This window comes from Camelus dromedarius, chromosome 26, assembly GCF_036321535.1.
Source record: "Camelus dromedarius isolate mCamDro1 chromosome 26, mCamDro1.pat, whole genome shotgun sequence".
In the NCBI taxonomy this organism is placed as follows: domain Eukaryota; kingdom Metazoa; phylum Chordata; class Mammalia; order Artiodactyla; family Camelidae; genus Camelus; species Camelus dromedarius.
In genome coordinates, this window is record NC_087461.1 from 22,677,322 (window position 1) to 22,689,944 (window position 12,623).

The 12,623-nt window shown below is 48.9% G+C and overlaps 2 protein-coding genes across 11 annotated transcripts in view; one reads left to right on the forward strand and one right to left on the reverse strand.

Annotated features, from left to right (window-relative positions):
- PRPF18 (pre-mRNA processing factor 18) overlaps nt 1–5,665 on the forward strand; it is a 47,808-nt gene extending 42,143 nt beyond the window's left edge. For both annotated transcript variants that reach the window (XM_064479538.1, XM_064479539.1), the window contains one exon: nt 4,399–5,665. In XM_064479538.1, coding sequence (XP_064335608.1) covers nt 4,399–4,521 — 123 coding nt within the window. In that variant the 3' untranslated portion in view covers nt 4,522–5,665. The remainder of the gene's footprint in view (nt 1–4,398) is intronic.
- A 406-nt stretch (nt 5,666–6,071) lies between these two features.
- FRMD4A (FERM domain containing 4A) overlaps nt 6,072–12,623 on the reverse strand; it is a 577,190-nt gene continuing 570,638 nt past the window's right edge. For all 9 annotated transcript variants that reach the window (XM_064479529.1, XM_064479532.1, XM_064479533.1 and 6 more), the window contains one exon: nt 6,072–7,185. In XM_064479529.1, the coding sequence (XP_064335599.1) occupies nt 7,083–7,185 (103 nt within the window). In that variant the 3' untranslated portion in view covers nt 6,072–7,082. The remainder of the gene's footprint in view (nt 7,186–12,623) is intronic.

Consider the following 12,623-nt stretch of genomic DNA (forward strand, 5'->3'; position numbering starts at 1 on the left):
TCTTGATATGCTTTGACCTATTATTAACCACACAGTTTCTTCTAAAACAATGACCTGCATGACACTCACATGCGCTGAAGAGGTACATGTTTTTTGTCCTTTATAAAGAAAAAATTTTTTTGACTGGCAGCATCTCTGCTGCACCTGCCACACCCTGCTTTGTGATGAGACTCTGCCAACCATACTTCTCCTTTGCTGACTGGCTTTTTGTTAGGTTCTACTGATCGTGGGGCAGGTGGGACCTGGAGAGGGGAAGAAGGGATCTGTTCCTCCGTGTCTGCTTCCTGTCCCTGACGGGGAGGGCCCGGCCCTGGGTCTGCGGCCCCGCAGAGACAGTTCATTCTGGAGGAGGAGATGGTTCTGGCTCACAGGTTTCCACACTTTTGTAGAACCAGCGTCCTCTTGCCGCTCAAAGGTCCCGGCTCTCTCAGCTGGCGGCCCTCTTCAGACGGTTGAATCCCGGCTCTGCGGGGTCCTGCCAAGTTCCCAATTAACTGGTACCCACTCCAGCGCTTCCTTCCGGCTCCCAGCTTCTCCTAGTCCCGTGCCTTGGTTTCCCTGCCCTGAGAGTGGCAACCGCTTCCTGTGGTGATGGTCTCTGTGATATCTCAGCGTCCCCTTTCTGCTGTTTCCTCTTCACTGTCTGTTTTAACAACCCTTTATATTAAGTCATTTCTGTTAAAATAATGGGAGCAGTCTTGGCCTCCTGATCCCGCAGGCAGCCAGAGCCTCCCTCTCCTGGCAGCCCCAAGCTCCGAGTGGCTTCCCACTAGCGCTTGTGGACTTTCCTCCTCCATCATGTGGCCCACCATGTGCGCGGGTAACTGAGATGATGGGAAAACTAGCGTTTTACCCACCGCCTGGTCGGGAAGCCGTCCTTGCTCCCTCCTTTGTTTCCGCTCTGCTCTTCCTCAGTCTCTCCAAGACCTTGTGTCCATTCCTTCCTCTGCTTTCTTCCACCTCACCGGCACCTTCTTGGCTTTGCTTTTCTCTGCAGTCCATCTCCATCCTGTTTCCATCATTTCACTTCTCACCAGGGCCATGGGCTCTCTTCCCCTTCTGTCTTTCTGCCATATCACACAACAAAACCCAAGTCCAGGTCCTTCCATTGGTCTCCTTGTCCTCAGTGCCACTGGAGGGGACTTCGTACCACCCAGTGTCCAGGGCCGGCTGGGTGGAGGTCACTCTCCAGCCGCCATTCCTCCCGGGCTGTCCTCACCTGTGACTCTGCTCCGTCCTCGCCCTACCCTGATACCTTCCCCCTCTCCACTTGGAGGGTGGCCTCACCTGCCTTTTCTCACACCAGGTTGAACGTGGAGGCAAGCTTACGGTTATTTCTACCTCCACACTTACCAACTTTTCTTACCTTACTTGGAGGAAGAGTTCCTTCCCATCAGAGGCTAAATCTTCCACTGACCGACCTTGCTTGCTTTCTTACCATCTTCTGATGTGTTATGTACTTTACTTTTTATTTTCTCCCTCCCTCCACCCCCAATGGAATATAAATCTCCTAAGGGCAAGGATTTCACATGCACCACAGACCTGAGGTTAGAAAGAAAGTCATCGTGGGTGATTCCAAGGGTTTTGGCCTCAACCCTGGGAGACTGGGGTTGCCTGCAACTGAGCTGAGGAAGCCGGTTTGGAGGGAAGGTCAGAAATTCAGTTCTGCACGTGTTAGTGTGTTAGACGCCACGTGGAGATGTTGAGTGGGCCAGAGGGTGTACAAGTTGCAGAGAGGAGGTCCAGGGTCTAGGGATAAACATAGGTGTCATCAGCATATAGATGACATTTAAAACTTTAGGCCAAGGTGAGAGCTACAGGAAGTGACTGCGGACAATGAAGAGGCTTCTGGAACTGAGCTCTGGGACACCCCAGTGCTGGGACCTCGAGGAGATGAAGAAAACCATCGAGGGTGATTGGAAGGAGGAGTCCTGGCTGGGATAAGGAGGGAAACCTGGAGAATGCGCTGTCCTAGAATCCAAGTGCGGAGAGTGTTTCAGTGAAGGCAGTAAGAGGGTCAGCTGTGTCCAGCGCTGCTGGTAAGTCACATAACACGGGAACAGAGACTTGACCTTGGACTTGGCGTTGTGGGGAATCAGCCTTGACCCTGACGAGGCCTTTTGGTAGAGTGGGAGGACTGGAAGCACAATTGGAGTTTTATGGAAAGTGGATGAATGAGTGAAAAAAGGAGCCTACTCATTTGTGGGGGTAAAAATTTATGGAGAGAAAAATGGGTTTCTGATTTCTCAAGAATCTCAGTGCAGTTACACATGTATGGGCCTCTCTGTAAACCTGCTCTCTGCTGATGCTCGGGAATTGCAGTCCTGGCCCTTCCGCTCCTACCTGAATAGATCTGAGTGTGCAGAGTTAGAGGCCATATCTCTGTGCGTTCTCCGGCCTTTTCTCTGCGTCTCTGAGCAGGCGGCGGCTTGCACAGGAGAGGAGTGAGAGGTCCGGTTTACACGCCTGCTGATCTCTTGTCCGTGGGGCTCATTTTACTCTCTCCCTTCTGTTTAATGCTGGCGACCTCATTTCCGCTGACGTCGTGGTCGTGTGCCTGGCTGTCTAGTCCACGAGGGTGTAAGCCTCGGGAGACCTGGACCCGTCCCAGGGCGAGCAGTGAATGGAAGACTCCCACCGCAGCCCTCTGCCTGCCCGTGGCCCACGTCCCTGGTTCTCTGGTGCTCCTCCTTCTAGGATTTTATGTCTCAGCCTTTTTGAACGGATATTCTGGGGGAAGGAAGGGAAGGCCTGGCAGGTTTTAGTGCTTTCTACTGGAGCTGGGTATTTAGTGTTCTCTAATGACGCCTTTTTGGAATGGCCTTGTTGGCACGACGTTAAGGGGAGTGCGTGTTTGTGCGCGTGCGCGCCTGTGTGGGGAAAGGTAGGCGAGAGTGGGAGAGAGCCGGGAAGCCCCATCTTCCTGTGGGCTGGTTGCTTCCATGTGCGAGCGCTTAACGCGATCACATATTTATTTCCTGAGTGGCGACATATTTACATGTAAAAGACTTACAGAAGATCCCTATTTGTTTGAAATCAGTGTTGATCCTCTCAATACAGAGGCCCTGGCTGCTTTGCCAAGGACAGGCTTAGGAAGTATAAGACGCGGTCCTGATGGGCTGGCTTCCAGATGTGCTTGCTGCGCGTTCTCGGCGGCTTGTTTCCCTCTGGGGCAGGGGTTAACCCGCGCTGGAGGCAGATGCTTCATTCAGCAGGGGCCTTCCATCCAGCTATGCTGTTGGTGGCCAGATTTCTACCTTCGTGCTAGTGAAGAGATGCATGGTAGGTTAGGAACCAGGGATGCAGTTAGAGTAAAAAGCTCCACAAAGAAAGCCAGTCACCGATCTGCCCATCAGTGTGGGACTTTTGTACCTGCAGGCCCAGCGGGCTGTTGCCTTGGTGATGGGATTTAGAGGGTGGGTGACTGAGCTGTGATACGACGAACAGCAGTGGTCTGCCTGTCTCCCCAGTCGGCCCTTTGTGTCCTACCCAGAAGTAGGGACCACACGAGACAAAGGATGACCCAAGAGTCCAGATGCCCTCAGCATTTCTTCCACGTTGGACTGTTCTGTGGGAACCGTACCCAGCCTAGCACGTACCGCGCACGGGGCCCTGTTTGTCATGAACAGTGATACAGATCCTAAAATGGCACCCTAGCAAAAGCTGAGCCCTACTCTCAGGCCCTTTTTGTAAGAGAAGAAATACCCGAGACTGTTACCTTTGTATAATTAACAGAAGGAAACTAGAGAAAGAGGGAACTAGCCTCTGCTGGACAACCCGAGCTAGTCTACGTCACGGAGCAAGCCAGTAAGATTGTCTGTACAGACTGACTTTCAATGTGAGCCGATGGCACAGGCAACCAAAGTACAGATCCCTGGAGCCTGGGCAGCATTTATTAGTTAGAAACGGAACGTCCAAGATGCAACGGAGATCTTTTTTCATTTTGAAAATGCTTTAATAAGTGTTGACAACACTGTTTTGCAAAATGTAAAGGTACTATACAAATTCTTAATACAAAAAGAATAAATTAAAAGCAGATTTCTTTTTAATTCTGCAACTTTGTCTACAACATACATCTTTGTCATTGATTACAGTTGAACAGAATCCAGTAAAATCATTTTCCATGCTCTACAGTCAGTTTCAGGAGCAGCCTAATCCTTGTCTCCCCGTTATTAAACTAGAGTCCATTTTCCACAACTTGTAATAAACTATTGACATTAATGTATGTGTGAAACTTTACGCCTAGTTAATTAAGCAGTAACTGGTCGTCTGATAGCACCTGGGTGGGGTCTGCTCTATGGAGAACTAAACTAATACTGAATGAAAACAGACTGGAATTTTAAGGGTCAACACTCAGCTGCGTGTGATAGAATTAAAAGCCTGCCTGTCTCCCAACAGAGTCTGATGGAGAGGTGTTCTCACCAGGCCCCTGGCTGGACGATCTCTCACACGCATCCAGAGAATCCAGCAGGGACGCTACGTCAGACCAGGGGTTTCATGCTTCACCTTAATTCGCTTTGAAGAAATAGGGATCTTAAAGAGCTTGCAAGTGCTCGTATACGGTAACTGTTTCATTTTCCACCACGCCGATCCTTTACCTCGTCGGCCTCAAAGGACCAACACTTTCTGTACATCTTGTAGTAACTGAACGCAGCTCAACAGTAAAACCTGTTTTACTTAATCTCCGTCTTCACTACCAGACTATCATGATGTTTGTCTGAACTGTAATTCTGCCCCCTCCCCCAGCTCCATTCCTTCCTGCCTCCCGAATCCAAAACCCAAGTGTTGAGAAAGAATTTGCGTCTCTCATTCCTATTTATAACCCAGCTGGGCTGGAAACTTGATCGACTGACTTCAGACTTGATTTCAGACTACGGTCCGTGTTGTATTATACAGCCTGCAGCCGCTGTTTCCCTTTCGAATTTTCCTGTGGCACAGAGTTCAGTCTGATTATTCATGCATCGTCTTTTGGGAGAAAGAATATGGCCTAATATATATATGTTTCCAAATGGGAAAGGAGAAAAACCTGCTGTTTGTAGCTCTGACTATCAAAATAAGAGCAGTAGCCACCCCCCATCCCCCAAATCATGTAATAACATTATAATCAGTGTGATTTATCCTGCAGGGTTTACCCCTAAAGTCTTCAGTGAACATTAGTCCCTTCTGCAAGCTGGTATCACCAACCCAGCTGCACAGAGCCGGGGAGCCCAGGCCCTGAACAGTCCAGACTGGACCCCCGCCTGCTGGGGGCCCCCAGAGAACCCCCCACGGTGCTTTTCGAGCTGCAGCAGGGGGAGCCCCATGGTTTTTGATTTTATTTTCCTGTTCATTCTTACCCCTCTGGTCTGGTAGAGTCTACTGTTATTCTTGGATCACATATACATGAAAAAAAACAAAAGATTTTTCTTTTTTACGCTAAAGCTAACTTCAGTTCTGCTTGCCCACGAAGCTGCCCCCACCCCGGCTCCTGTCCCTGGCTGGCCAATGCCTTTCCAATAGGAAGTCATTACAAGTGAAAAAAAAACCAACAAAACAAAACCCCACCCACCCCAGTTGCGCCGGTAAGCACAGCCTACCACCTCTGTGGAGATCGTGTTGTGCCGTTGAAATAACCCAACTAAGAGTGTGCGTTTGTTACTACTATAAAAGTATTTTTGAGGCCTTTGAGGATTGATGGCTTTCCAGTTGTGTATCAAGCACAGCTCAAAACACATGTAAACGTGCAGCCCCCACATACCCTCCTCTCTCGCCCTTCTGCTTTGGGTGCCTGCAGACCAGATGGTCCTTCCAGCTGGCTGCTGCTAGTGGGCCCTCTGGGAGCTGGGCATTTTTTCCAACCCTGCTCTGCCTGACGGCTAGCCGACACGTGAGGACAGTCCTCCTACCTGCGGGCACGGTTGGGTTCTTGGAATAAGTGCCACACTGGTGCCTGGGTGCCGAGAGGAGTCGGACCTGAGCTCTTTTTCCCACCAGTGCTCACGAACAGAAAATGGGCCACAACAGTTAAACACTTGAAAGGATCGCAGTGTGCTTTTTCCCTTGGTTTCCCGTAAAAAAGAAAATGAAACACCTTGTGCGAAAAAATAGGATACACTTTTACTGGTTGTTTTAATGAGAGAGAACCGCTTTTGGCAAGCATCACCTTACGTTTCCTACAAATCCCCAAAGGAGAGCAGCCCTGTGTCTGGGCCGAAGCCCCGCACAGGGCTGAGCGCGCACGCTGCCACTCCCCGGGCCTGCCCTCCCCCGGGCCCAGGCTCACGGAGCTCAGGTCAGCGGTGCCCGTTGCGGCTCCCCCAGCTTGAGCGTCACCCTGGGTAAGTTTTTCAGGCTCTCAACTGAGAGGGGAGGTGGCATGTTAAGGGACAAAGAGGGGAAACACTTCACAGACAGTTGACTTTCACTTGTGGGGTGTGGTAGCAGTGGAGAATTTCAGAGATTTCATTGCAGAAAGAATGTCTTCCTCTTGGCCCCTCTTAATTTTTTTGTGTTTTTATTTGTGAATTTTTAAAATCTTTGGCAGCATAGAACTGATTGTGATCCTTATGCATCTCTGACGTGTTCAGCTTCCTTTTTTCATCCCCCTCCCACAACAGCCACTCCCTCCCAGGAGAAATTTCAGCTGAATGTTCCCACGAGGCATCCTCTTCCCGAGGCGCTTGGCTGGCCTGCGGGTGGTGGGCTGGCCACAGCTGTCGTCGTCTTTCTGGATCACCCTGTACTTCAGTCCCCCTTCCTGTTCTCCACCAAGGCCGCTTGTCCACAGGAATTTGATGCCAGCAGCTTCCCTGATGGTTCCTGGCCTGGGGCTGTCACGGTGGGGGGAGCCACCAAGGCGCCATCGAGGACTGGGGCCTGGCTCTCTGGACAGGAGAGCCAGGGGACACACAGTGGGACCGGAACCTTCCAGAATGTCTCCTCAGTCAGGTTTTTTGAGGGTGAGGGGATGTGGAGACAGGAGAAGAAAAGTGCTGAGGGCTGAAGCTGGTGCAGGGTGACAGTGTGTGTCTGGGTAAGGCAAATGAGAGGCAGTGAGGTGATCTCAGAATGGCGTTGAGGCGGTCAGATTGAGGCTGGCTGGCTCACACGAGGGTCCCGGGCTTGGCTTTCTCCTGCCCGTACCACTGGACGTCTGCTAGTTCTGGATAGAGGGAGGAATCCAGGAAGCAGCTATCACTGTAGCTCCTGCAGGGAATCCAAGAAGGAGACGAGACAGTCAGCGGGGGAATGACACTCGCCAGCCTGCATCCAGAAGCACGTGAGTATGCGGGGCCCGATGTGGTCAGTAATCTTCCCTCTTCAGGGGGAACTAGGCCTGACGCAGTGCTGGGTTTACAGAAGGCTCTCCCGGACGGGGAAAAGTCCACATAAAGGGGACCTAAACCTCGAACATCTAGGAGGAATTGGAACTAACAGGAGGAAGACGGAACTAACACTCACGCAGTGGTCCGCAGGCTCGGCTGGATGTGGGAATTGCCTGAGAACCATCCCCCAAAACACTCCTGCCCCACCCCAGAGATGCTGGTTTACTTGATCTGGGGTGTGCTTGAGTGTCTGGCGCTTTCAAAGCCCCTCAGCTGACTCCCTGCAGCTGAGGCCCAGCACCCTCAGGCTGGCTTCCTCAGGATGCTTCTGTTCTCAGAACAGTTCCTTGGTTTTTCCTCCATGAGCTTTCAGGCATAACCGGTCACTAGATTTTTCTTCTATCCTGGAAGCACATTCGAAATGTCAGGTTTCCCTGTAGTGAAACTGAGGTGACATTTTGAATGGTGTCTTAAAATAATGCTGTTTATTTTAAATAGCACATATTGCTGTGTGAGTATATTAAAAGAAAGTATTGAAAATATACAGGAGAATATATAAAAGACTAAAAAAAAAAAAAGCCTTTCAAGTGTGCGTCACTGTGTAAGTTGGGTAGAGGTGCAGCTGTCCCTTGGTGTCTGCAGGCGACTGGTTCCAGGACCCCCGTGGGTACTGACATCCGAGGATGCTCTCAAGTCCCTGACGTTAAATGGTGCAGCACACTTGGCCCTGTGTATCTGCAGCGTCCAGGTCAGTGGATATGCAGGGCCAACTGCATGTATATTGGAAAAAAGTCCCCGTATTAGTGGACCTACCCAGCTCAAATGTGCTGTTCAAGGGACAAATGTTTTTATATATCAAGAAGCAATCAGAGCGCTGTGCTGAAGCCAAAAATCGTTACTAGGGATCACTATTAGGAAAACAGCCCCTTCTCCAGTGACCCCAAGCTAGCGCTTTCAGGGCAAGGTCAAGAACACACTTCATCTCAGTGAATATAAGAATGGGCTGGGATTGGCCCAGGAGTCACCCGGAGGCTGGTTACTCAGCCCAGGGCAGCCCCTGACGCCGGCGTGGCTAACCTCGGCACCCTGCTCGGAAACAGAATACGTCACCTCCCTAACTCCACATCGTCCTGGAGGTGCTCTCCACCAGGGTGTCACCCCCTACCCTCACTAAGGGTGGACAAGTGACTCAGCGGGGCCAGTGAGACTCCCTGAACCACAGTCACTGGTCAAAGATGGGCATATGCTGAAGCAAGGCCAAGCAGCGTTCACACTACAGGGATGTTTCAGCATCCTCCTGAGAATGTGGTCGCCGGGAGCAGGAGGTGGAGGTGGAAAGAGACTGAGCAATTCCCGGCTCCATGTCTGTCCCCAGCCACAAGGCAGGTATGATAATACAAAACCCACTAGTTTATACAAGAACAGTTGGATCCAGATCACGTTTCTGGAAGTTGGAATAAATTAAGGTTACCTGCTCAACTGTAGAGAAGACACAAGATTTTTGATTCACCTAAGTTCCAAATAGCTTGCTCCTCTTTTTCTTAGCTTCTGATAAAAATTACCTCTTTGAAGTTTGTGTTTCTAAGAGCTAGCTTAGATAAGAGTTCATGGAAAAGACCAGGTGGACGTTCACATCCCAGAGGCACAGGAAAAGAATGGAATTTCTTCCAAGAAGGACTCCCCCCACCCCAAACCCAGGTATTTTACAATAGCTGCAAGCCTTCTGAGATGAACAGAGGATGTCTGGGGCTTGATTAAAAAGGACAGGTGGGTTTTGAATTGCTTCTGGAGCTGCATTTCTGTTCTTGTAAAGACTAGATTTGTCAGACAGGTACGGTTGCATGAATAAAGCCAACAAGCTCTATAAACTTGACTCCGTTCAATCTGTTTTAACAGTTTGGTACAGCCGTGGGATCCGAAGGAGACTTCCGATTTCAACCCCCTGTGTTTGGTTGACCTGCCTGACTTTATTTGGGATTTGGACAAGGCCAGACTGTCCTTCTGGTGAGCACTTTTGGCTTCTGAATTAGAATGCACTTGGTTTAGATTTAAACATACAGATTTTGCTGAGAGCAAAACTAAAAAATTGGAGGGCACCAGCTGAGCACCTAATGAGAGACATCGTCAAAGCACAAGGCCCCGGGGTAAGTTCAGGGTGGTCACAGACAAGCAAGGTTCACAGTAGGTTGCTGGCCGCTTGCAAGAAAATTCCGTGTAATGAGGGACACCCAGTCACGGTCTGACCTACGGGGCAGAGGCCATCCACCAGGAAAAGGAAGCAGCCTGTGAAAGGCAAACGCAAACAGAACCCAAGTCCCAGACCTAAGCATACCCCCTTGCAATCGAGGGTTTTTTCCTCTGCTCTAGGGAAGACTGCAAAATGGGATCCCAGTCATCTAACTGCTTCAAGGGTGCCCCCCCATCTTAGGAACCCCCCCAGTTTTTCAAAAAAATTGTGATCTCTCTCTGCATGCACATGGACCCGCTTACCCAAGACGAACTAGAATGATGGTGGTCACTGTGAAGACTGTTCCAGGGAGACAAGATGGTTCATTTAGGAAGTGCACTGGAAAGGAAGGGCTCCCAAGTCAAGTGGAATGGGACATCTATTTTAATGGGTATGTGGGAGCCTCCAAAACGTTTCAAAATTACCAAATACCTTCACTGAAAGATTCATTGCAAAAGGCTAATAAAAAAAATTAAAGATACAAGAGATACCTAAAAGACTAAGACGTTACAGAGGTTAACTCCTACACCCCCCCCTCTACTCATTCTACTAACCCTTCATCCACACTGTCTCTGAAGAGACTGTGTGACGGTAAACAAAAGCCGGTCAAGTTAGTGGCCTTACAGACACCCCCATATCTGCCCTTGAAGGAGGACCCCCCAAATGGGCTCCCCCGGGGTTGATGGAACCCCAAGGGATTCTCCTGTAACTACTATCACTTACTCCCTTAAACAGCCAAGGGCAAACTAATACTAAAATTAACGGAAAACCTCCTCCGATTCTGGCGGGTACCAGAGCTGCACTCTCTAAACCCCACTGGCTCCAGTGCCGGCAGGGGGATCCCGGTCACACCGGCAGACGCTGGTGCGGGGTGAGAACTCCCACCAGGCTCAGCGTTCCTGCATCTCTGTCTGCAGTGCCCACTGGACACAGAAAGGTAAACTTTCTTATCCCTTCCTTTCCCAATCCAGACCCACCAGGTGATCTTTTCTCTCCCAGGGACAGCTGTTACCTTCTTGTTTGTCCAGTTTTGTGTCCTGAGAACTTGGCTCGGCCACCGTCAGGCTGGGCAGATAGAACGGAAATGTAAGTTGCACTCATTTGCAGCTGAGGTCCCAGTGATGAACACCAGCCTGCAGAACTAAGTCTTAACTTCTTTTTGTTACCTTTGGGAGTGACTCTGGACCTTGGGAGGATGGTGTCCTTTTGCACCCTCTTTGGGAATGCGTCTATGGGGGTCTTTCAATACTGCCAGAAATATTTACTGTGTATCCCCCTGGCAGGATATTTTAAAGGACTGTTTTAAGTAGCTCGATACTCAGAAGTTGGCCAAACTGTAAGCTGATATTCAGAGTCTGTTAGGAACTCTTTAAAGGCTTTATGCCCTAAGTCAAAATGAAACTATGTACCCAGAGGGAAAGAAAAACATTCCAAAGACAAAGCTCTAAATCTAGAGCACAGGAATCTTTTGATTTCCATCTTAGTTGAAGAGCTCCCTGATCTAAAGAGAATGCAGCTGGATGGGTGGGACAGCCTCTGATGTCATTCACGTTGCAGCCCAAATCCCCTGCTGTCCTTCTCTTATAAATCTCATCTTTGCAAGAGCAGAAATGCAGCTCTAGAAGGCCACTTATGCTTTTCATCAAGCCCCAAACATCCCCCATTCACCTCAAAACATTGTAAAAGGTCTGGACTTAGGGAAGATCAGTCCTTCTTGGAGGAACCTGCATTCTTTCCCTGTGCCTTTGTTTGTTCGCTTGTTTTTTGTTTCAGTTTTTGGAGGGGAGGTAATTAGGTTTGTTCATTTTGACGGAGGTGCTGGGAATTGAACCCAGGACCTCTTGCATGCCAGGTATGCGCCACCCATCCCCGCGCCTTTGAGATGTGAGTGTTCTAGCTGCACTCCTCCAGGAACTCTCACGTAGGCCAGCCCTTTGAAATGCAAACTTCAGGGAGATAATTTTTACCAGAAGGATAAAAAGACGGGAAGGCTATGTGGAGTGTAAGTGAATAAGAAAGTCTTAAGTGTCCTCTCCACAAATAACTAATGAAAAGCTTTAGCCATCTGAGCAGGTAACCTTCACCTACTCCAATTTCCAGAAACAGGATTTGGATAAAACTGTTCTTTCTAAACTAGTAAGTTTTACATTCTTGTACCTGTCTCATGGCTAAAATTTTAAAACAGAAGCTTTATGATCTCTGCAGCTGTCTGTGTTTATGTGTGTATGCTGTAAGTTTGTAGTATTTTTCTACCTCTGAATAGTACTGCCAAAATTAATTTGTAAAAGACCGTATTTAATTGGCTTAAAGAAAAATAAAAATTAAGAATTCTAAAACTCAGAAATACAGAAACTTTACCCAAATGTTTTTCATGTTCACGTGATCTAGGATAAATCTTTAAACCAACAAACTTTAGCTTTTACTTACTAATTAAAGGAGGTGTGTTCAGTATAATGCAGACGTACAACTTCTGTTGTACCTGGATTTACTAGTCAAATACGGTCATGTTCTCTGTGTTACAAAATTTGTCAGCAAGGAAGGTAACTTAAGATGTTGGCTAGCTGTTTAATATCGTGAGAAAATTTCATGACTAATCTAAACACAGTTGTTAAGAATAGGAGACCAAATCCATATAGGTCATGATCTGTATGTTTCTCCCTGAGTAGAAGCTTTTCCCTGTTGGTAAGCAGCTGCCTCTTTTGTAGCAAAAAAATTACTCCAAATCATCACTCCTAAATGGGGCAGCCCCATCATTTTTGCATAGCGAACTAGGAACTCATTTAACTGCCCAGGAAGTCCAAGCACTCAGCAGAGTCCTTCTTAGGCCGTGGAGGCGGGATCATCCTCAGCCTTCAGGACTAGTGGAAAAGACTAGTGGCATCATTAAACCCAATTAGGAAAATTTTCTGAGGCTCTGAAACTTCCCTTGACCAAGGTGCTGTCGCTGGCCCTTTTGAATCAAACGTCTTTACCTTGAGCAGGACATAAGCTCACTCCCTCTGAACTAGTGTGTGGCAGAACCGTGCGTTCTCTGTGTTCTGAACCTCCAGCTGCCCAACAGGACCTATCACAAAGTTGCTGGTGACCTACTC